General features: G+C 44.2%; 1 protein-coding gene across 7 annotated transcripts in view; it reads left to right on the forward strand.

Moving 5' to 3' along the window:
• The window catches only part of RUFY1 (RUN and FYVE domain containing 1), a 377,731-nt gene that overhangs the window by 182,142 nt on the left and 174,298 nt on the right, over positions 1 to 21,291 (forward strand). For all 7 annotated transcript variants that reach the window (XM_069763888.1, XM_069763887.1, XM_069763891.1 and 4 more), the window contains exon 11: positions 7,282 to 7,449. In XM_069763888.1, coding sequence (XP_069619989.1) covers positions 7,282 to 7,449 — 168 coding nt within the window. The remainder of the gene's footprint in view (positions 1 to 7,281; positions 7,450 to 21,291) is intronic.

Genomic DNA, 21,291 nt, shown 5'->3' on the forward strand with positions numbered 1-21,291 from the left:
GCATGCTTGAGAAATTTCGAGTAACGAGTATACTCGCTCATCACTACTAGCCAGTCTCCAGCCGTGAACCCAATAGAAAATCTTTGGAGGGAGCTGAATCTCAATGTTGCCCAGCAACAGCCCTGAAACCTGAAAGATCTGGAGAAGATCTGTATGGAGGAGTGGGCCAGAGTCCCTGCTGCAGTGTGTTCAAACTTGCTCAAGAACTACAGAAAATGTCTGACCTCTATAATGGCAAACAAAGGTTTCTATACCAAATTTTAAGTTCTGTGTTTCTATTGTATCAAATACTTATTTTATGCAAGAAAGGGAAATTAATTATGTACAAATTATACAAAGTGATTTTCGGAATTTTTTAAAGATTCTGTATTTTACAGTTGCAGTGTATCGCAGATAAAAATTACAGATCTTTGTAAGTGGGAAAACATGCAAAATCGGCAATATATGAATTACTTATTTTCCCCACTATATGTGAAGAATTAAAGAAAACCTGTCACGTCTGATAATCTGCAGATTTAATAGCTTTTTGAAGATGCCTGGCTGCTGTATTGAAACAGTCAGATGTCAGTATTTTTATTTATTTAATGCGAGGCCATTATAAAGTATGGTGCAGTATTTGGGGCCATAATACTGAATGCAGCATCATGTGAGGCCATTATACTGTATGCAGCATCATGTGGGGCAATTATACAGTATGCAGCATCATGTGGGGTCATTATACTGTGTGCAGAATCTTGGGGGACCATTATACTGTATGCAGCATCATGTGGGGCCATTATACTGTATGCAACATCGTGTGGGGCCATTATACAGTATGCAGCATCATGTGGGGCCATTATGCAGTATAGAGCATCATGTGGAGCCATTAAACTGTATGGAGCATCATGTGGGGCCATTATACAGTAAAGAGCATCATGTGGGGTCATTATACTGTATGGATCATCATGTGGGGCCATTATACTGTATGGATCATCATGTGGGGCCATTATTCTGTATGGAGCATCATGTGGGGCCATTATTCAGTATGGAGCCACTGTACAGTAGGCAGCATCATATGTGGCCATTATACAGTAGGCAGCATCATATATGGCCATTATACAGTAGGCAGCATCATATGTGGCCATTATACAGTATGGAGCATCATATGTGGCCATCATACAGTATGGAGCACTGTGTGGCCATTATACAGTATTGCGCATCATGTGGGGCCATTACAATTTATGCAGGACTATGGCTTCTTTCACATTTCACTTGTTTGGCGTCAGTCTGCTCCGGCATCGTGACGGATCCGTTAAAATTAAGAAAGCGGTTCTAACAGATCCGTTTTTTTGACGTATCCGTTACACAGATGCGTCAAAAAAACGGATCCGTTAGAACCATTGCGGACGTTTTTACATCCGTTGGAACCGGTTTTTGTCGGATCCGTTTTTTGGAAACCGAGGATTTTCGAACAGAGATGATGAGGGCATGGACTAGGGTTTTTGCAGATTCTTGGTTTAGGAATGTACGGATCCATGAAATATTTTTGAGTTGAAGGCGGCAGGAAGTGGAAAGGGCTTGGATATACGGTTTGAAGGCGAGATCAGTGTCAAGGATTACCCCGAGACAGCGAGCTTGTGGGACTGGGGAGAGTGGGCAGCCGTTTACTATAATGGATAGGTTCATTGGTGGGGGGGGGGGAGGGTCGCGTGAGATGGGGGAAAGACAATGGATTCTGTTTTGTCCTTGTTAAGTTTTAGAAATCTAGCGGAGAAGGATGAAATAGCGGATAGACATTGAGGGATTCTGGTTAGTAGGGTGGTGATATCTGGTCCAGAGATGTAGATCTGTGTGTCATCAGTATAGAGATGATAGTGAAAACCGTGACATTCTATGAGCTGTCCCAGGCCAAAGGTGTAAATGGAGAAGAGCAGGGGCCCTAGAACTGAACCTTGCGGGACTCCGACAGATAGGGGGCGAGGTGAGGAGGTGGTGTGTGAATGGGAGACGCTGAATGTTCGGTCAGTTAGTTATGACGGGATCCAGGATAGAAGTCTGTGATGCCAAGGGATGAGAGGGTCTGTAGTAATAGGGAATGGTCCACTGTGTCAAAGGCAGAGGACAGGTCCAGGAGGAGGAGAATAGAGTAGTGTCGCTTGCTCTTGGTGGTCAAGAGGTCATTGGTGACCTTAGTTAGGGCAGTTTCAGTGGAGTGGTGTGACCGGAAGCCTGATTGTAAGCGGTCGAAAAGGGAGCAAGAAAATAGATGGGAGGACAGTTCAAGATGGACGTGTTGTTCCGGTAGTTTTGAGGCATAGGGGAGAAGTGATATAGGGCAATAGCTAGATACAGAGGATGGATAAAGAGAGGGCTTTTTGAGGATAAATATGATAGAGGCATGTTTAAAGCTTGAGGGGAAAACACCAGTTGTTAGTGATATGTTGAAGAGATAGGTTAGAGTTGGGATGAAGACACTGGCGAGGTTTTGGGATGAAGTTGGAAGGAGTCAAGTGCACAGGTGGTGAGATGCGATCTTGAGAGTAGAGTGGAGAGTCGATCTTCTGTAATATTGGAGAAGTTGGTTTTCGAGGTGGAGGGCTGGGTAGTTGGGAGGAAGGGCTCTGGGGGTTGTCGACTAAAACTGTCTCTGATGTTCTCAATCTTCTGCTTGAAAAATGAGACAAAGTCTTCAGCTGAGATGAGTGGGGAGGGAGGAGTTGCTGGGAGACGGTGGAGAGAGTTGAAGGTGTTGAATAACTGTTTAGGGTTGTGAGACAGGGAGGATATGAGAGATGAGAAGTAGGTTTGTTTAGCTGTGGTGAGTGTGGTCTTGAGAGTATGGTATGCATGGTAGCTCATCCCTATCCTTGTCTGCATGGCCCCTATGAGAAAAGCATGAAAAAAAACATCCTACTTACCTTCCCTGCGCACCCTCACAGCATCTTGTTCCTGTGCCAGTAGCATCTGCTGCCAAGAGATTGCGTGTCCCCACTCATTAAGGGAATGTATATTCACCTCCTCCACTCCTATAGGAGTGGAAAGAGTTGAATATTCATTACCTTAATGAGCGGGCATCCGTGATAGTCCGGCAGCTGCTGGAAGCCGTCGGCTGCGGCTGTAACTGTGCGATTCTCTTGCATTAGATGCCATACACTAGTATGACCCTGGCCTTAGTCCTCTATTGCTTGATGCGGAGTGGAGATGTCGGTTGTTGGTAGAGGTGTTTGAAGTGTTTATCTGTGACGGTTGCTTGATGTGTCAACTATGTGCAAATTTTCATTCTCTCCTATTTGGTTTTCCGTCATTTTCTCACAAGTGTTATTCACTATTGTCTGTGAGTGCATATTTGTATTATAGGTAACTTTTATATATCTATGTACGTCCTCCCTTGTTGGGCTAGTTTGTGTGTATAAACTGTTACTCCCCACATCCTTTGGTGAGGGAGGGGGACAGATATAGGGCTGATTCAGGAGTTCGTCAAGTTATGTGGCCCTGACTTCTTACCCTTCAGAAGTAATCCGGGGAGCATGAATAGCTAAGGCACCCCTAACGTTAGGGGCAGGAAAATAATCCTTGGCCCCTGGCAATCCGACTAGAGAGTTGGGACACTCTATATGAATGACACATCTTGGTGTGGAAGATTTACTAAAGGTGTAGCAGGGGAATAGTAAAGATTTACAAACATAATACAATGTATTAATGGGATTCCAAATATAAGAAAGGATGAGGGCACTCACCAGTCTTCACGAAATTCAAACCTTTATTAGCAACATTTCCAGATAAAATTCATGGCCGGGAACGGAGGAGCCGTTTCGCGCGTGAAACGGCCGTCATCCCTGTTCTCCCCTGCTCACACGAGGTTCGGCTCCTCTGTTCCCGGCCATGAATTTTATCTGGAAATGTTGCTAATAAAGGTTTGAATTTCGTGAAGACTGGTGAGTGCCCTCATCCTTCCTTATATGTGGATTGTGCAGATGGACATCTTTGTTTCTGAGGAGCACCTGAAGTCGAAATTCAATGGCTGTATAAACCGCTGCCGAGCACCTAGATATTAGGTAGCAGTCTGGAAAGAACCTCTATAGCAGAGACTGTGCCGCCCTGCTTTTGTGTTTCTTTTGGTGGATTTCTGTATTAATGGGATTGTCTACTACTGGAAACCATTGCTTATTTAATCAGGGACCACAATTAAAAGGGCATGGGCACCATTCCAGCTGGGGTGTGATATTGTTGTCACGTGCCTGCTAAAGCCAACTAGCGGCTTCTATTTGGCTGCAATTCATCAATATTCAGAAAGGCTTCCTGCTCTGACATAATGTTAAAGGCTGCAGTCAAACCTTCAGCCTTTGAATGACTATTATTATTATTATTATTATTATTATTATTTATTGTTATTGCGCCATTTATTCCATGGCCTTTACATGTGAGGAGGGGTATACATAATAAAAACAAGTACAATAATCTTAAACAATACAAGTCATAACTGGTACAGGAGGAATGAGGACCCTGCCCGCGAAGCCTCACAATCTACAAGGGATGGGTGAGAATACAGTAGGTGAGGGTAGAGATGGTCATGCAGCGGTTTGGTCGATCGGTGGTTACTGCAGGTTGTAGGCTTGTCTGAAGAGGTGGGTCTTCAGGTTCTTTTTGAAGGTTTCGATGGTAGGCGAGAGTCTGATGTGTTGTGGTAGAGGGTTCCAGAGTAGGGGTGATACGCGAGAGAAATCTTGTATACGATTGTGGAAAGAGGAGATAAGAGGGGAGTAGAGTAGGAGATCTTGTGAGGATCGGAGGTTGCGGGTAGGTAAGTACCGGGAGATGAGGTCACAGATGTATGGAGGAGACAGGTTGTGGATGGCTTTGTACGTCATGGTTAGGGTTTTGTAGTGGAGTCTCTGGGAAATGGGGAGCCAGTGAAGGGATTGACAGAGGGGAGAGGCCAGGGAATAGCGGAGGGACAGGTGGATTAGTCGGGCAGCAGAGTTTAGAATAGATTGGAGGGGTGCGAGAGTGTTAGAGGGGAGGCCGCAGAGCAGGAGGTTGCAGTAGTCAAGGCGAGAGATGATGAGGGCATGGACTAGGGTTTTTGCAGATTCATGGTTGAGGAATGAACGGATTCGTGAAATATTCGTGAAACGCAGTGACTAATGCGTTTGTATGACACCATGATGTCACGTCTCTGCTAGGATGGAAAGGTAGTGCTATGAGAAGTGAATATCAATTGTATGTATTACTATTGGGGTCCTAAATTGGACTTGGACTACCGAACTGGTCACCCCCCCTAGAACTGCCGAATGGAGTCATTTTGACTCCTGGCTTGTTTTTGTTTATTTTTAGAGTTTCTTGCTCCTGGTATTGTTGTAACTTTAATTTATAGAATGTATATTGAATGTATGGAATGCAAAATAGCTAGAATATCGTCTAGCCATATTAGCAATTAGCAAAACTGCAGGCCGTATTCTACATAAATTATGTAGTCCACTCGAGAGTTCGCTGACAGATGTCCTATATATGTCCTGTGTATGTCAACTATATTTGCAAAAATGCTACTTATTGTAAGTTTAAGCCAACATTTATTCTAAACATACAAGTAAATGAAAACTAAAAGAAAAAATAACATTCAGCGACAAAGACTAGCAAAGTATAGTAGAGAGTCAAAATGACTCCCTTTGGTTATTGAAGGTAAATTTTGAAAAAAGGGAACTTTTTTTTTTTTCAAAAATTATTTATTGTCTCAAAATCTTTTTTTGCATCCTAAATGAGTAAAAGTCACCGAGTCTCAAGCCGGAATTCGGAAAAATGTAGTCACAGAAGAGACATAAAAATTGCGAGAAGTCAAATTGACTCCATCAGTAGTTCTAGTGTTTTAAGCAGGTTCTGTCCCTCTACTGGAGAACTCTTTTAATAAATTATTTTTAAATATAGTAGATAGGTTGTTTTTTTTTTGTTTGTTTCTTTATCCCCAGAAATTTCTTTAACCCCTTTCTGACCTCGGACGGGATAGTACGTCCGAGGTCAGATCCCCTGCTTTGATGCAGGGCTCCGCGGTGAGCCCGCATCAAAGCCGGGACATGTCAGCTGTTTTCAACAGCTGACATGTGCCCGTAATAGGCGCGGGCAGAATCGCGATCTGCCCGCACCTATTAACTAGTTAAATGCCGCTGTCAAACGCAGACAGCGGCATTTAATTACCGCTTCCGGCCGGGCGGCCGGAAATGACGTCATCGCCGACCCCCGTCAAATGATCGGGGGTCGGCGATGCGTCTGGATGGTAACCATAGAGGTCCTAGAGACCTCTATGGTTACTGATCACCGGTGGCTGTGAGCGCCACCCTGTGGTCGGCGCTCACAGCACACCTCCATTTCTGCTACATAGCAGCGATCAGCAGATCGCTGCCATGTAGCAGAGGCGATCGAGTTGTGCCTGCTTCTAGCCTCCCATGGCTATTGAAGCATGGAAAAAGTAAAAAAAAAAAAGTGAAAAAAATAAAAAAAATATAAAAGTTTAAATCACCCCCCTTTCGCCCCAATCAAAATAAATCAATAAAAAAAAATCAAACCTACACATATTTGGTATCGCCGCGCTCAGAATCGCCCGATCTATCAATTAAAAAAAAGCATTAACCTGATCGCTAAACGGCGTAGCGAGAAAAAAATTTGAAACGCCAGAATTACGTTTTTTTAGGTCGCCGCGACATTGCATTAAAATGAAATAACGGGCGATCAAAAGAACATATCTGCACCAAAATCCTATCATTAAAAACGTCATCTCGGCATGCAAAAAATAAGCCCTCAACCGACCCCAGATCACGAAAAATGGAGACGCTACGAGTATCGGAAAATGGCGCAATTTATTTTTTTTTTAGCAAAGTTTGGAATTTTTTTTCACCACTTAGATGAAAAATAACCTAGTCATGTTAGGTGTCTACGAACTCGTACTGACCTGGAGAATCATAATGGCAGGTCAGTTTTAGCATTTAGTGAACCTAGCAAAAAAGCCAAACAAAAAACAAGTGTGGGATTGCACTATTTTTGCAATTTCACCGCACTTGGAATTTTTTTCCCGTTTTCTAGTACACTACATGCTAAAACCAATGATGTCGTTCAAAAGTACAACTCGTCCCGCAAAAAATAAGCCCTCACATGGCCAAATTGACGGAAAAATAAAAAAGTTATGGCTCTGGGAAGGAGGGGAGTGAAAAACGAACACGGAAAAATGAAAAATCCCAAGGTCATGAAGGGGTTAAATCCATGATGCATACTTGTCTCCATTTATAATGCGGACACTGTGTTATATATTGTTAGGATTTAGAAAAAGAGCTGGATTTACAACTTGGAATGAAGACTGAAATGGAGATGGCAATGAAGCTTCTTGAAAAGGATATCCATGAAAAGCAGGATACACTTGTAGTCTTACGGAAGCAATTGGATGATGTAAAATCCATTAATCTTCAAATGTGCCAAAAAGTCAAGGTAAATAACTTTTTACACATCATATCCTTCAGTTTTCCCATTTGCCACTAAAATAGTATACACTATTTCAGGACTAAAATCTGGACTTCACAAAGGAACATGATCAGTTTGTATTTTGGATAGAGGTGATGCATACAGTGGGTACGAAAAGTATTCAGGCCCCTTTAAATTTTTCACTCTGTTTCATTGCAGCCATTTGGTAAATTCTAAAAAGTTCATTTGTTTCTCCTAATGAACACTCTGCACCCCATCTTGACTGAAAAAAGCAGAAATGTAGACATTTTTGCATATTTATTAAAAAAGAAAAGCTGAAATATCCCATGGTCATAAGTATTCAGACCCTTTGCTCAGACACTCATATTTAAGTCACATGCTGTCCATTTCCTTGTGATCCTCCTTGAGATGGTTCTACTCCTTCATTGGAGTCCAGCTGTGTTTAATTAAACTGATAGGACTTGATTTGCTGCATTATCATCCTGCAACATTTCTTTAATTGTATAACACCACTGCTTGCTGTCAATCATCTGCTGTATTATCATCCTGCAACATTTCTTTAACCCCTTTCTGCCAGCTGACAGAATAGTACGTCAGCTGGCAGAACCCCCGCTTTGAGGTGGGCTCCGGCGGTGAGCCCACCTCAAAGCCGCAACATGTCAGCTGTTTTGTACAGCTGACATGTGCGCGCAATGAGCGCGAGCGGAATCGCGATCCGCCCGCACCCATTAACTAGTTAAATGCCGCTGTCAAACGCTGACAACAGCATTTAACTAGCTCTCCCGGCCGCGCGGCCGGAGGTTCTCGCACCGCTGACCCCGTCACATGATCGTGGGTCAGCAGTGCATTGCCATAACAACCAGAGGAGACCTCTATGGTTGTTGATGGCCGATTGCTTTGAGCGCCACCCTGTGGTCGGCGTTCAAAGCAACCCTGCATTTCTGCTACATAGAGATGATCTGTGCTTCACCTCTAAGTAGCGGAGGCGATCGAGTTATGCATGCTTCTAGCCTCCTATGAAAGCTATTGAAGCATGCCAACATTAAAAAAAAAAGTACTTAAAAATATAAAAAAATGAAAAATATATAAAAGCTCAAATCACCCCCCTTTTGCCCCAATCAAAATAAACAATAAAAAAAAATCAAACCTACACATATTTGGTATCACCACGTTCAGAATCGCCCGATCGATCAATAAAAACAAAGGATTAACCTGATCGCTAAATGGCATAGCGAGAAAAAAAATCAAAACGCAAAATTTACGTTTTTTTGGTCGCAGCAAAATTGCATTAAAATGCAATAACGGGCGATCAAAAGAATGTATCTGCACCAAAATGGTATTGTTAAAAACGTCAGCTCGGCACGCAAAAAATAAGCTCCCACCCGATCCCAGATCACAAAAAATGGAGACGCTACCGTTATCGGAAAATTGTGTATTTTTTTTTTTTTTTTTTTTAGCAAACTTTGGAATTTTTTTTCACCACTTATATAAAAGAGAACCTGGACATGTTTGGTGTCTATGAACTCGTAATGACCTTGAGAATCATAATGGCAGGTCAGTTTTAGCATTTAGTGAACCTAGCAAAAAAGCCAAACAAAAAACAAGTGTGAGATTACACTTTTTTTGCAATTTCATCCCACTTGGAATTTTTTTCCCGTTTTCTGTTACACGACTTGGTAAAACCAATGATGTCGTTCAAAAGTACAACTTGTCCTGCAAAAAATAAGCCCTCACATGGCCAAATTGATGAAAAAAAAAAGTTATGGCTCTGGAAATAAGGGAAGAGAAAAATGTAAACTAAAAAAACTCCGGGGTTAAAGCCTATTTTGACCTTAATGACCTGGCGGTTTTTTGCAATTCTGACCAGTGTCCCTTTATGAGATAATAACTCAGGAACGCTTCAACGGATCCTAGCAGTTCTGAGATTGTTTTTTCGTGACATATTGGGCTTCATGTTATTGATAAAGTTAGGTCGATAATTTTTGCGTTTTTTGTGAAAAAAATGGAAATTTGGCAAACTTTTGAAAATTTATTTTGTGACACAAAATAGTTAATAAATACCATTACCCACATGTCTACATCAGCACAATTTTGGAAATAAAAATTTTTTTGCTAGGAAGTTATAAGGGTGAAAATTTGACCAGCGATTTCTCATTTTTACAACGAAATTTACAAAACCATTTTTTTTAGGGACCACCTCACATTTGAAGTCAGTTTGAGGGGTCTATATGGCTGAAAATACCCAAAAGTGACACCATTCTAAAAACTGCACCCCTCAAGGTGCTCAAAACCTCATTCAAAAAGTTAATTAACCCTTCAGGTGTTTCACAGCAGCAGAAGCAACGTGGAAGGAAAAAATGAACATTTAACATTTTAGTCACAAAAATGATCTTTTAGAAACAATTTTTTTTTTATTTTCCCAAAGGTAAAAAGAGAAACTGGTTATTGCACAATTTGTCCTGAGTACGCCGATACCCCATATGTGGGGGGAACCACTGTTTGGGTGCACGACAGGGCTCAGAAGGGAAGAAGCGCCATGTGACTTGTTCTATGAAAAATGGGCTCCAATCTTTAGCGGACACCATGTCACGTTTGGAGAGCCCCTGTGTACCTAAACATTGGAGCTCCCCCACAAGTGACTCCATTTTGGAAACTAGACCCCCCAAGGAGCTTATCTAGATGCATAGTGAGCACCTCAGACCCCCAAGTGCTTCACAAAAGTTTATAACGCAGAGCCGTGAAAATAAAAAATCATTTTTCTTTCCTCATAAATTATTTTTTAGCCTGCATTTTTTTTATTTTCACAAGAGTAACAGGAGAAATTGGACCCCAAAAGTTGTTGTCCAGTTTGTCCTGAGTGCGCAGATACCCCATATGTGGAGGGGAACCACTGTTTGGGCACACGTCGGGCTCGGAAGGGAAGTAGTGACGTTTTGGATTGCAGACTTTGATGGAATGGTCTGCCGGCATCATGTTACGTTTGCAGAGCCCCTGATGTGCCTAAACAGTAGAAACCCCCCCACAATTGACCCCATTTTGGAAACTAAACCCCCGAAGGAACTTATCTAGATGTGTGGTGAGCACTTTGAACCCCCAAGTGCTTCACAGAAGTTTACAACGCAGAGCCGTGAAAATAAAAAATCTTTTTTCTTTCCTCAAAAATTATGTTTTAGCAAGCAATTTTTTATTTTCGCAAGGGTAACAGGAGAAATTCGACCCCAATAGTTGTTGCCCTGTTTGTCCTGAGTATGCTGGTACCTCATATGTGGGGGTAAACCACTGTTTGGGTTCACGTCATGGCTCGGAAGGGAGGGAGCACCATTTAACTTTTTGAACGCCAGATTGGCTGGAATCAATGGTGGCGCCATGTTGCGTTTGGAGACCCCTGATGTGCCTACAGAGGTGGAAACCCCTCAATTCTAGCTCCAACACTAACCCCAATACACCCCTTACCCTAATCCCAACTCTAGCCATAACCCTATTCACAACCCTAGCGCCAACACACCACTAACCACAACCCTAACCCCAACACACCCCTAATCCCAACTCTAATCCTAATCCCAACCCTAACCACAATTTTAACCCCAACACACTCCTAACCATCACCCTAACCACAAGCCTAATCTTAACCCTATTTCAAACCCTAGCCCTAATTCCAACCCTAAGTCTAATTCCAACACTAACCGTAAGGCTATGTGCCCACGTTGCGAATTCGTGTGAGATTTTTCCGCACGATTTTTGAAAAATCCGGCCGGCAGATTCGGCGGGCGCACTGCGCATGCGCCCGCCATTTTGGAAGATGGCGGCGCCCATGGAGAAGACGGACGGACATCGGGAGGCTTGGTAAGTATGAGGGGGGGATCGGAGCACGGGGGGGTGGGATCGGAGCACAGGAGGACCGGACAGGTTGACGGAGGGGAGCGGAGCACAGGACGGAGGACTGGGGAGGACATTGGTGGGGGGGGGGGGGGGGGGGGGGGGCAGATCAGGGTTTCTAGCCATGGCCGAAGATATTGCAGCATTGGCCATGGCTGGATTGTAATATTTCACTAGTTTTCATAGGTGAAATGTTACAAATCGCTCTGATTGGCTGTTTCACTTTCAATAGCCAATCACAGCGATCATAGCCATGGGGGGGGGGGGGGGGTGAAGCCACCCCCCCCTGGCCTGAAGTGTCACTCCCCCTGTCCTGCAGATCGGGTGAAGTTGGAGTTAACCCTTTCACCCGATCTGCAGGGACGCGATCCTTCCATGACGCCAGATAGGCGTCACAGGTCGGATTGCCACCGACTTTCATGATGCCTACGTGGCGTCATAGGTCGGGAAGGGGTTAATGGTATAATGCCTCTGCTTGCTGTCTGTTATCTGCTGCATTATCATCCTGCAGCATTTTTTAATAGTATATAACAATGCTAGCTGAATGTTTGCTAGAATCCATTTTTTGCATTGTACTCAATACTCACTGCTGTATAGCCATGGTTGGGGTCACTATAGATGTTATGTGGCTAAATGTGTTATAGCATATAGATGTAGCCACGCCCAGTGTCTTTGATCCAACTCCCGGTGTGCTGGCTAGCTGCTAATTTATCTCAAACCAGCTCCCACAATCCCTCTCACCTGATCCTCTATTCAGTCTATGAATTTAGTAGCTTTCTAAGGGGTGCACGCGTGTGGGGGCAAGCACGTGTCCTGCAGCATAGTATAACTGCAGCAGTTATTTCAACGGCAGTTAGTCACGGCAGGAGTCAGGACCCACACTATATATCTGTCTCTTTTAGGTATATCTGCCGAGTAAGCACTTCTTACTTGGACCTAGCATTTCTATTAACCTATCTTATTCCTTCACCATATTTACATATGCCCTTACAGTGTTTGCTCCACTAATCCTCACTCTCCTTCGCTATCCCCAAACCCCAGCACCCTCTAATGAAATAATCATCTCTCCTTCCCTCTTTCCTTGCTACCTGACCTCTTCTGCTGACCTACTCCACAACCTCAGATCTCTCCTAATAAAACATAAAACAAGCAGAACACTCTCCTTTTCCCACCTGCTCTTGCTCTCTCTGCTGGCAACATATCTCCCAATCCTAGATCCCCACAGCTCATACCTCCCACTAATTCCCCCTCCTATCGCTCCATACTTAATATGAACTACCGCAATCTCTCCAACGTGAAACCCGTGCCCCTGATGCCCACCCCCCTCCTCCCTCTCTCTGGAGCACTCTGGAATGCCCGCTCCATCTGCAATAATCTTCATGTGGTTCATGACCTTTTTCTCTCTCGCAATCTTTCCTTCCTCTGCTTCACAGAAACATGGCTGACACCCTCTTTCACCGCCTCCCCTGGTGCACTGTGTTATGGCAGCCTCCACTTCACCCACACTCCTCACCCTGGCAACAGGCATGGTGGAGGAGTGGGTCTTCTCCTTTTGACTAACTTCACCTTTAACCCAATCTCACCTCTACCCTCCCTTATCCTCCCCTCTTTTGAAGTCCACTCTGTCCGCATCTACTCTTCCTGCAACCTCCAAGTGGCCGTCATATACCGACCTCCAGGCCTGGCCACTGCCTTTATTAACTAATTTTGTAATTGGCTTCTGCACTTTATTTCCACTGTCATTCACACTATCAGCATGGGTGAATTCAACATCCCTATTGATACATTTCACTCAACAGCCTCCAAACTTCTGTCCCTTACTTCATCTTTTGGACTTACTCAGTGATCCTCCTCAGCCACCCACACAGACACATACATTAGACCTGATCTTCACCCATCTCTGCTCTTTATCTAACTTCACAATCTCCACTCTCCCTCTATCTGACCGCCATCTACTCACTTTCTCATCCTTGTCCTCCTCACCTGTCATCCATGTCCAGCAACATGCGCACCCCTGCAAAAACCTTGCACACAGTGACTCTATTTTACCACTGGCATCCATATCCTCACTCCTCGACACAGACAGTGCCACTGCTTTCTATAATGCCACTCTCGCATCAGCTGTTGACATGGTCGCCCCTCTCGTTCATGGCAGAGTGTGACGTATCAATAAACAACCCTGGCACAATAACATCACTAAAAAGCTCCAGCAAGTGTCCAGGGTTGCAGAGCGACGTTGGAAGAAAACAAATTCGCAAGATGATTTCACTGCACTCAAACAAGCAACACTCGCTTTCAAATCTGCCCTCACCTCTGTTAAACAGGCCTACTTCCCAACCCTCATGTCTTCCATATTCTAAAACCCCAAATAGTTATTCAAAACTTTTAACTCCCTCCTCTGCCCAACACTGCCATTCCAACCTCCCTCATCTCTGCTGAGGACTTTGCCACACACTTTAAAAATAAGATCGACCAAACAAGGCAAGTCTTTATTGTTCATCCACAACAACCCCTTTGTGTACCAGACTAACGCCCCTCTCCCATAACCTCCCTTTTCGACATCACTGAAGGATAACTTAATTGTCTCGTCTCCAAATCACACCTCACCACTTGTACACTAGACCCCATCTCACCTCCTCCCCAACCTCACCACCTCACTTATCCCATCCCTAACCCATCCCTTCAACCTATCACTAACTTCTGGTACCTTCCCTTCTGCTTTCAAATATGCCACAATCATGCCTATCTTTAAAAAGCCAACCCTCGACCCAACCGTTATGTCCTGCTATCGCCCAATATCGCTTCTCACATTAGCTTCCAAACTCCTGGAGCAGCACGTCCACGCTGAACTTTCTTCCCACCTCTCATCTAACTTGCTCTTTGACAATCTACAATCTGGCTTCCATCCTCATCATTCCACTGAGACTGCGCTGACCAAAGTTACTAACGACCTACTTACAGCCCAAGCTAAAAGAAAATACTCTATGCTCCTTCTTCTAGACCTGTCCTCTGCTTTCGACACAGTAGACCTCTCCCTATCCTGGATCTCCTCATACCTTTCCATCCACACATTCAGCGTCCCCCACTCCCACAGTACCTCCTCATACCACCCTCTCTCTGTTGCAGTCCCCCAAGGCTCTGTTGTAGGACCCCTACTCTTATCAATCTATACATTTGGCCTGGGACAACTCATGAAGTCCCATTGATTCCAGTACCACCTTTATGCTGATGACACTCACATCTACCTCTCTGGCCTAGACGTCACCTTTCTGCTGTCCAGAATCCCGGAGTGTCTCTCATACTCTGTGTGGACAAATCTGAACTCATCATCTTTCCTCCATCTCACAGATCATCTTTACCTGATCTACCTATCACTATAAATTACATCACGCTTTCCACCTTACCAGAAGTCTGCTGCCTCTGAGTAATCCTTGACTCTGCCCTGTCCTTCAAACCGCACATCCAAGCTCTTTCCACCTCCTGTCGCCTGCAGCTCAAAAATATTTCCAGAATCCATCCTTTCCTCAACCCTCAAACTACTAAAATGCTTATGCATGCTGTCATAATCCAGACCGGGTTTTGAGTCCTGTCTTCCCCTTTTTCCAGTCTGGCCATGCCAGGGGTTAACTTTCAGCCTCAGTCTGGTCTCAGGTTTGCTATTTATGTCAGTTATAGCTTCTGCCTATGGCATGAGTAGCTGACCCCGTTTGCCTTGATTTGTCCTGCTGCTTACTTACTAAACCCGTGTCTGTTTCTCCCCTCTTCCCCTTCCGACTCTGTGTTCCCCTTTTGTGTATTGACTCTGTTTTATTGACTTGGCTTGGACCCTGACCTATTGTTTTGCTCTTGTCTTTGGCATATCCGCTCCTGACTGGTACTGACCCATTTGGCTTGTTATTGACTGTGTTTGCTTATTCACTTTGTACTGCGCTACCTTCTAATATTTGACCCGGCTTGCTTTAACTATTCTGCTGCCCCTGGTGGCGGCCTCACCGCTGCATTGCAGGTCTGGTCCTGCTGTATGCAGTCCTCCTCCCTCCACTCTATTGCCACCTAGTGGAGCTTGCAATTACCTGCATTGCAGCAGCCTGACATTATAACTGACCAGACAGTGTTTTTTCTCTGCTTCTTTCTATAGAACCGCTCCGTACCTTGGCGGATCAGATGTCTAGTTTGACACAGATGATGCAGGATTTGTCTGTGGAACATAGGGTTCTTGCCACGTCTCATAACCAACTGCTGAGGGGGCTTTCTGAGATGGTTAAATGTCTTCAGGGATCTATTTCCCAATCTGTCTGTGAGCACTCTGACACTGTTGATGTTTCGCTGTACTCACCTGAACCTACGGTCAGGCTCCCAGATACCTTCTTCGGACAAAAGTTCCATATGTTCAGGGAGATTGTAAGTTGCTGTTTTCTCTTAGACCCTGATCCTCTGGTAATGAGAGTCAGCGAGTGGAGATAATTATTTCCTTACTTCGGGAGGGACCTCAATCGTGGGCTTTCTCTTTACCTGCTACTGCCCCTGAACGTATGTCTGTTGATAGGTTCTTTAAGGCCTTAGGACTTTTTTTGATGAACCTGACCTGGTCAGAGTAGCAGAAGACACTATCATTGGTCTCTTTCAGGGTAAGTTCTCAGCCGATTGGTATTACTCCGAGTTCCAACGATGGTCCACTGAGGTGTCTGGAACAACTCTGCGCTAAGTTGTCAGTTCAGGAGAGGACTGTTGGAACACCTGAAGGACGCTTTGGCTTTCCATCCAGCTCCTTGGAGGAGGCCATGACTCAAGCTATCCGTATGGATCGGAGGCTGCGGGAAAGAGGTGTAGTGCAGCGATAGGTTCATTTGCTTCCTACTACTTCTGTAGTTATGCCACCTTCTGAACCTATAGAGGTGGGGTCCATCAGCTTCAGGGAGTAAGAGAGGAGACGGCAATGTGAAGGAAATTTGTGTTTCTTGTGTGGAAAACCCGGACATTGGAAAAAGGACTGTCCTTCCTAAGTCTGAGTGACTACGGAGGTCGTCACCCAGACTCTCAGGTACCTTTTTCCTCACTTCATAAAATATTGTTGGAAGTGGAATTTTATTGTGGGAATTGCTTCATGCCCACTTCTGCTTTCGTGGACTGCGGGTCGTCTATGAACTTTGACTCTAACTTGGTGAAAAAGTGCAAGTTACGGACAGATTGGCTTGAGACTTCTATTCATATTGTGGCCACTGATAAAACACCGTTGGCTAAGAATGTTATTAAATTTGTCAGAGGAGTTCCTCCTTAAGATGGGTTACTTGCACCAGGAACATATTTCATGTTTTGCTCTGGAAAGTCTTCCTGCGGGACTGGTGTTGGGATTTACTTGGTTACAGTTACACAATCCTGTGATTGACTGGGAATCTCGGGACATTGTTAAATGGGGTCCTAATTGTATTAAAGGTTGTCTTACCTCTGTACTGGTGTCATCCGTAAGTCTGGAGGGTATTCCAGAGTACCTGAAGGATTTTGATGTTTTTTTCTAAAAGGAGGCCGAGATCTTACCACCACATCGCCCTTTTGATTGTGCCATCAATCTGATTCTGGGTGCTAAGTTGCCTAAGGCCCTTCTGTACAACCTCTCCGGCACGGAGCGTACCGCTATGAAAGAGTGCATTTCTGAAAGTTTATGTAAGGGTCACACCCGTCCCTCTGTCACTTCAGTGGCAGCTGGTTTCTTTTTTGTAAAGAAAAAAAGATGTTGATTTATGCCCGTGCCTCGATTTTCGTGAATTAAATAAGATCACAGTGAGAAATACTTATCCCCTCCCACTCATCCCTGATGTGTATAACCAATTATCTGTAGCCAAGTGGTTTTCTAAATTGGGCCTCAGGGGAGCATATAATCTTATCCATGTTCGGGAAGGGGATGAGTGGAAAACGGCATTTCTCACCTCTGAGGGTTTGTTTGAGAATTTGGTTATGCCCTTTGGTCTCACTAACGTGCCAGCCGTCTTTCAGAATTTTATTAACCATGTATTTTCTGATTTCATTGAGCGCTTTATGGTGGTTTACTTAGATGATATTCTGGTATTCTCATCTGACAAACAAGATCACATGGGTCATCTACGTGCAGTTCTCATTTTTCCTGAGGTTACGGGAGAACTCTTTTTTGCTAAACCTGAAAAATGTTCATTTTTTGTCCAGGAGATATCCTTTTTGGGCTTCATTCAGCCTGCCAAGGGGGTTTCTTTTGGACCCGGGGAAGGTAGGGGCCATTGTGGATTGTGTGCAACCCAGAAACCTGAAGGGTCTTTAGCATTTTTTTGAGTTTTGCCAATTACTACAGGAAATTCATTAAGAGGTTTTCACAGGTAGTTATTCCCCTCACGGATCTTACTCGTAAGGGGGCTGATCTCAATAACTGGTCAGTTCCAGCAGTGGCTGCGTTTTCTTCACTTAAGGAATGCTTTCTGTCTGCTCCTGTTTTGAGCCAGCCTGAACAGTCTGAACCGTTTATTGTTGAGGTGGATGCATCGGAGGTGGGGGTGAGGGGGCGATGTTGTCCCACGGACCCGCCACTTTGACTAATCTGGGACCCTGTGCCTTTTCTCTAAGAAATTCTCTCCCGCTGAAAGAAATGTGATGTCTGGAATCGGGAGTTGGCCATAAAATTGGCTTTTGAAAAATGGAGGCACTTTTTGGAGGGGGCTGTTCATCGGATCACGGTGATTACGGACCACAAGGACCTGTCCTATATTGAGTCTGCCAAACATTTTACTGCTAGACCAGTGAGGTGGTCGCTTTTTTTTTTCACGCTTTCATTTTCTCATTACCTTTCGACCAGGTTCCAAAAATGTCAAGGCCGATGCCTTGTGTCATAGCTTGGATTCGATATCACCTCCCGAACCTCCTTCCTCCATTCTTCAGCATGGAGTGGTCGTGGCAGCAGTGTCCTCAGAATTGGAGCAGGAAATTCGTCAAGCCCAGTCTCTTGCTCCTCCATCATTGCCTGGTAACACGCTCTTCTTCCCTGTTCAGTACCGGTTGAGGGTGCTCCAGGAGTTCCACGATTCTGCTCTTAATGGACATCCTGGAGTCTCAGCCACTCAAAGAGCTATTGCTAGGCTGTTTTGCTAGTCCTCTATGGCCTCTGATGCTGTTGTGTTTGTGTCAGCTTGTGATACTTGTGCCTGTGCTAAGAGCTCCCATAACCGGCCGGCTGGGGACTCATTTGTTTATGGACTTTATCTCTGATCTCCCTCCTTCCAATGGCAATACTATGGTTTGGGTGGTGGTGGACAGATTAGTAAACAGGCTCATTTTTTTGTACCTTTGGCAAGCCTGCCTAATGCTGAAACACTATCGAGGTTGTTTGTTCAAATCGTGGTGCGGTTGCATGGTGTGCCTTTGAGTGTTGTTTCTAATAGAAAGGTACAATTTGTGTACAAATTCCATAGGGCTTTTTGAAAAAGGTTAGGTATTAGTTTGGCCTTTTCCTCTGCCTACCATCCCGAGACCAATGGTCAGACGGAGAGGACCAGTCAGTCTCTTGAACAAATTGTGCGGTGTCTTGCCACGTCCCTGCAGGATAATTGATGTTCTTCATTGCCAGTGGTGGAGTTTGCATTTAATAATTGGATCAATCAGTCCACGGGCACCTGTCCGTTGTTTTGTAACTACGATTTTCACCCTGAATTTGGGGAATTCTGTAGGCTGGATTCTGGGTGTCCTGGGGCTGATTTGACTATTCAGCGGTTGCTGTAGGTTTGGATGGAGGTACAGAGGAACATTGGGGAGGCTCAGGGCAAACATAAATTTTTGCAGTGTCTTGCCACGTCCCTGCAGGATGATTCATGCCCTTCATTGCCAGTGGTGGAGTTTGCATTTAATAATTGGATCAATCAGTCCACGGACACCTCTCCGTTCTTTTGTAACTACGATTTTCACCCTCATTTTGCGGAATTCTCTAGGCTGGATTCTACGCGTCCTGGGGCTGATTCAACTATTCAGCGGTTGCTGTAGGTTTGGAGGGAGGTACAGAGGAACATTGAGGAGGCTCAGGGCAAACATAAATATTTTGCGGAGAATTATTTTGGGGGGAATTAAACCTGGCTCACAGAAAGAATCCCCCCCAAAAAATTTTAAAAGATAAAATGTAACCTTTATTAAAGCAATTAATAAAATAACCACATATGTGCACTGCAAAAACCATCACCAAAACACTAACATACTACAGAAAAGGCCAGGACGGTGCCAAGCTCTACACTCACTGGATGCACCCTACCTACCAGCGGAGGTTGGCACCTTATATCCTGTGCACTGGCGCCCCTGCTCCTCGTCGACTCTCCCTGCTACCCCTATTTGGGCCCTGCTGGGATAGGGGATAGAAATGATCATACACGCAGTGCCCCACTAGGAGTTTCTTGAGTCGATCTAGATAGTTTGATGAATCTGTACTACTATCTATCTCAAAGATGAATTAATAACCTCTTATATCTAGGTAAGCTGTGTCCCTAATGTCTCGTAATCGAGCTCTAACCTCACCCTTTTTTATTGCTACATCGCTGAAATACGCCAAATCTGATAAAGCTAAGTAACCCATTTAGTATCTGTTTCACTCCTGATGAACCTCTTATAATTGGAAGAGGGGAAACGCGTTGAGTTAAAAGGGATGCATTTGATTCTGAGATGTATCGAGTGACACTGATTGATCATATGTTCTAACGGTTTGGTGTACCCTGGGGTTGGGTAGTACGTTGGTGTGACATCCACTGACGGCTTAAATTATGATACAGATATTGGTTATTGTTTTTTATATGTAAATAGTATCTCTTTCATAACGGTGGTGTATTTGGTTTCTATTGACATACTCATCTTGTAACCAGATAGCATGTTACTGTATGGCTACTTGAGGTGTGATTGACTATCACAGTAGGGATTTCCCATTAGAGTAGCGCCCCAAGAAGTACCCCCAGTGTGCATAAAACCAACCGAGGATACATATACATTGACTTGACATTTGTAAATAAGCACTGGAGCACCTTTACCCATCTTCTGGGCCTTAAGCAATCAAAAAGGGCGAGGTTAGAGCTCGATTACGAGACATTAGGGACACAGCTTACCTAGATATAAGAGTTTATAAATTCATCTTTGAGATAGATAGTAGTACAGATTCATCAAACTATCTAGATCGACTCAATAAACTCCTAGTGGGGCACTGCGTGTATGATCATTTCTATCCCCTATCCCAGCAGGGCCCAAATAGGGGTAGCAGGGAGAGTCGATGAGAAGCGGGGGTGCCAGTGCGCAGGATATAGGGTGCCAACCTCCGCAGGTAGGTAGGGTGCATCCAGTGAGTGTAGGGCTTGGCACCGTCCTGGCCTTTTCTGTAGTATGTTAGTGTTTTGGTGATGGTTTTTGTAGTGCAGATATGTGGTTATTTTATTAATTGCTTTAATAAAGGTAAAATTTTATCTTTTAAAATTCTTTTGGGGGGATTCTTTCTGTGAGTAAGGTATGGTTGTCTATCAAGGATATACGGTTGAAGGTTCCTTCTGTTAAGCTGGGTCCCAGGTTTATTGGTCCTTAACCCCTTGATGACCCAGCCTTCATGACCAAGCCTATTTTGACTTTAATGACCTGGCCGTTTTTTGCAATTCTGACCAGTGTCCCTTTATGAGGTAATAACTCAGGAATGCTTCAACTGATCTTAGCAGTTCTGAGATTGTTTTTTCGTGACATATTGGGCTTCATGTTAGTGGTAAATTTAGGTCAATAATTTTTGCATTTATTTGTGAAAAAATTGGCGAAAATTTTGCAATTTTCAAATTTTGAATTTTTATTCTGTTAAACGTGAGAGTGATGTGATGCAAAATGGTTAAGAAATAACATTACCCACATGTCTACTTTACATCAGCACAATTTTGGAAACAACTTTTTTTTTGCTAGGAAGTTATAAGGGTTAAAATTTGACCAGCGATTTCTCATTTTTACAGCGAA

This window comes from Ranitomeya imitator, chromosome 4 (genome assembly GCF_032444005.1).
Source record: "Ranitomeya imitator isolate aRanImi1 chromosome 4, aRanImi1.pri, whole genome shotgun sequence".
Taxonomy (NCBI): domain Eukaryota; kingdom Metazoa; phylum Chordata; class Amphibia; order Anura; family Dendrobatidae; genus Ranitomeya; species Ranitomeya imitator.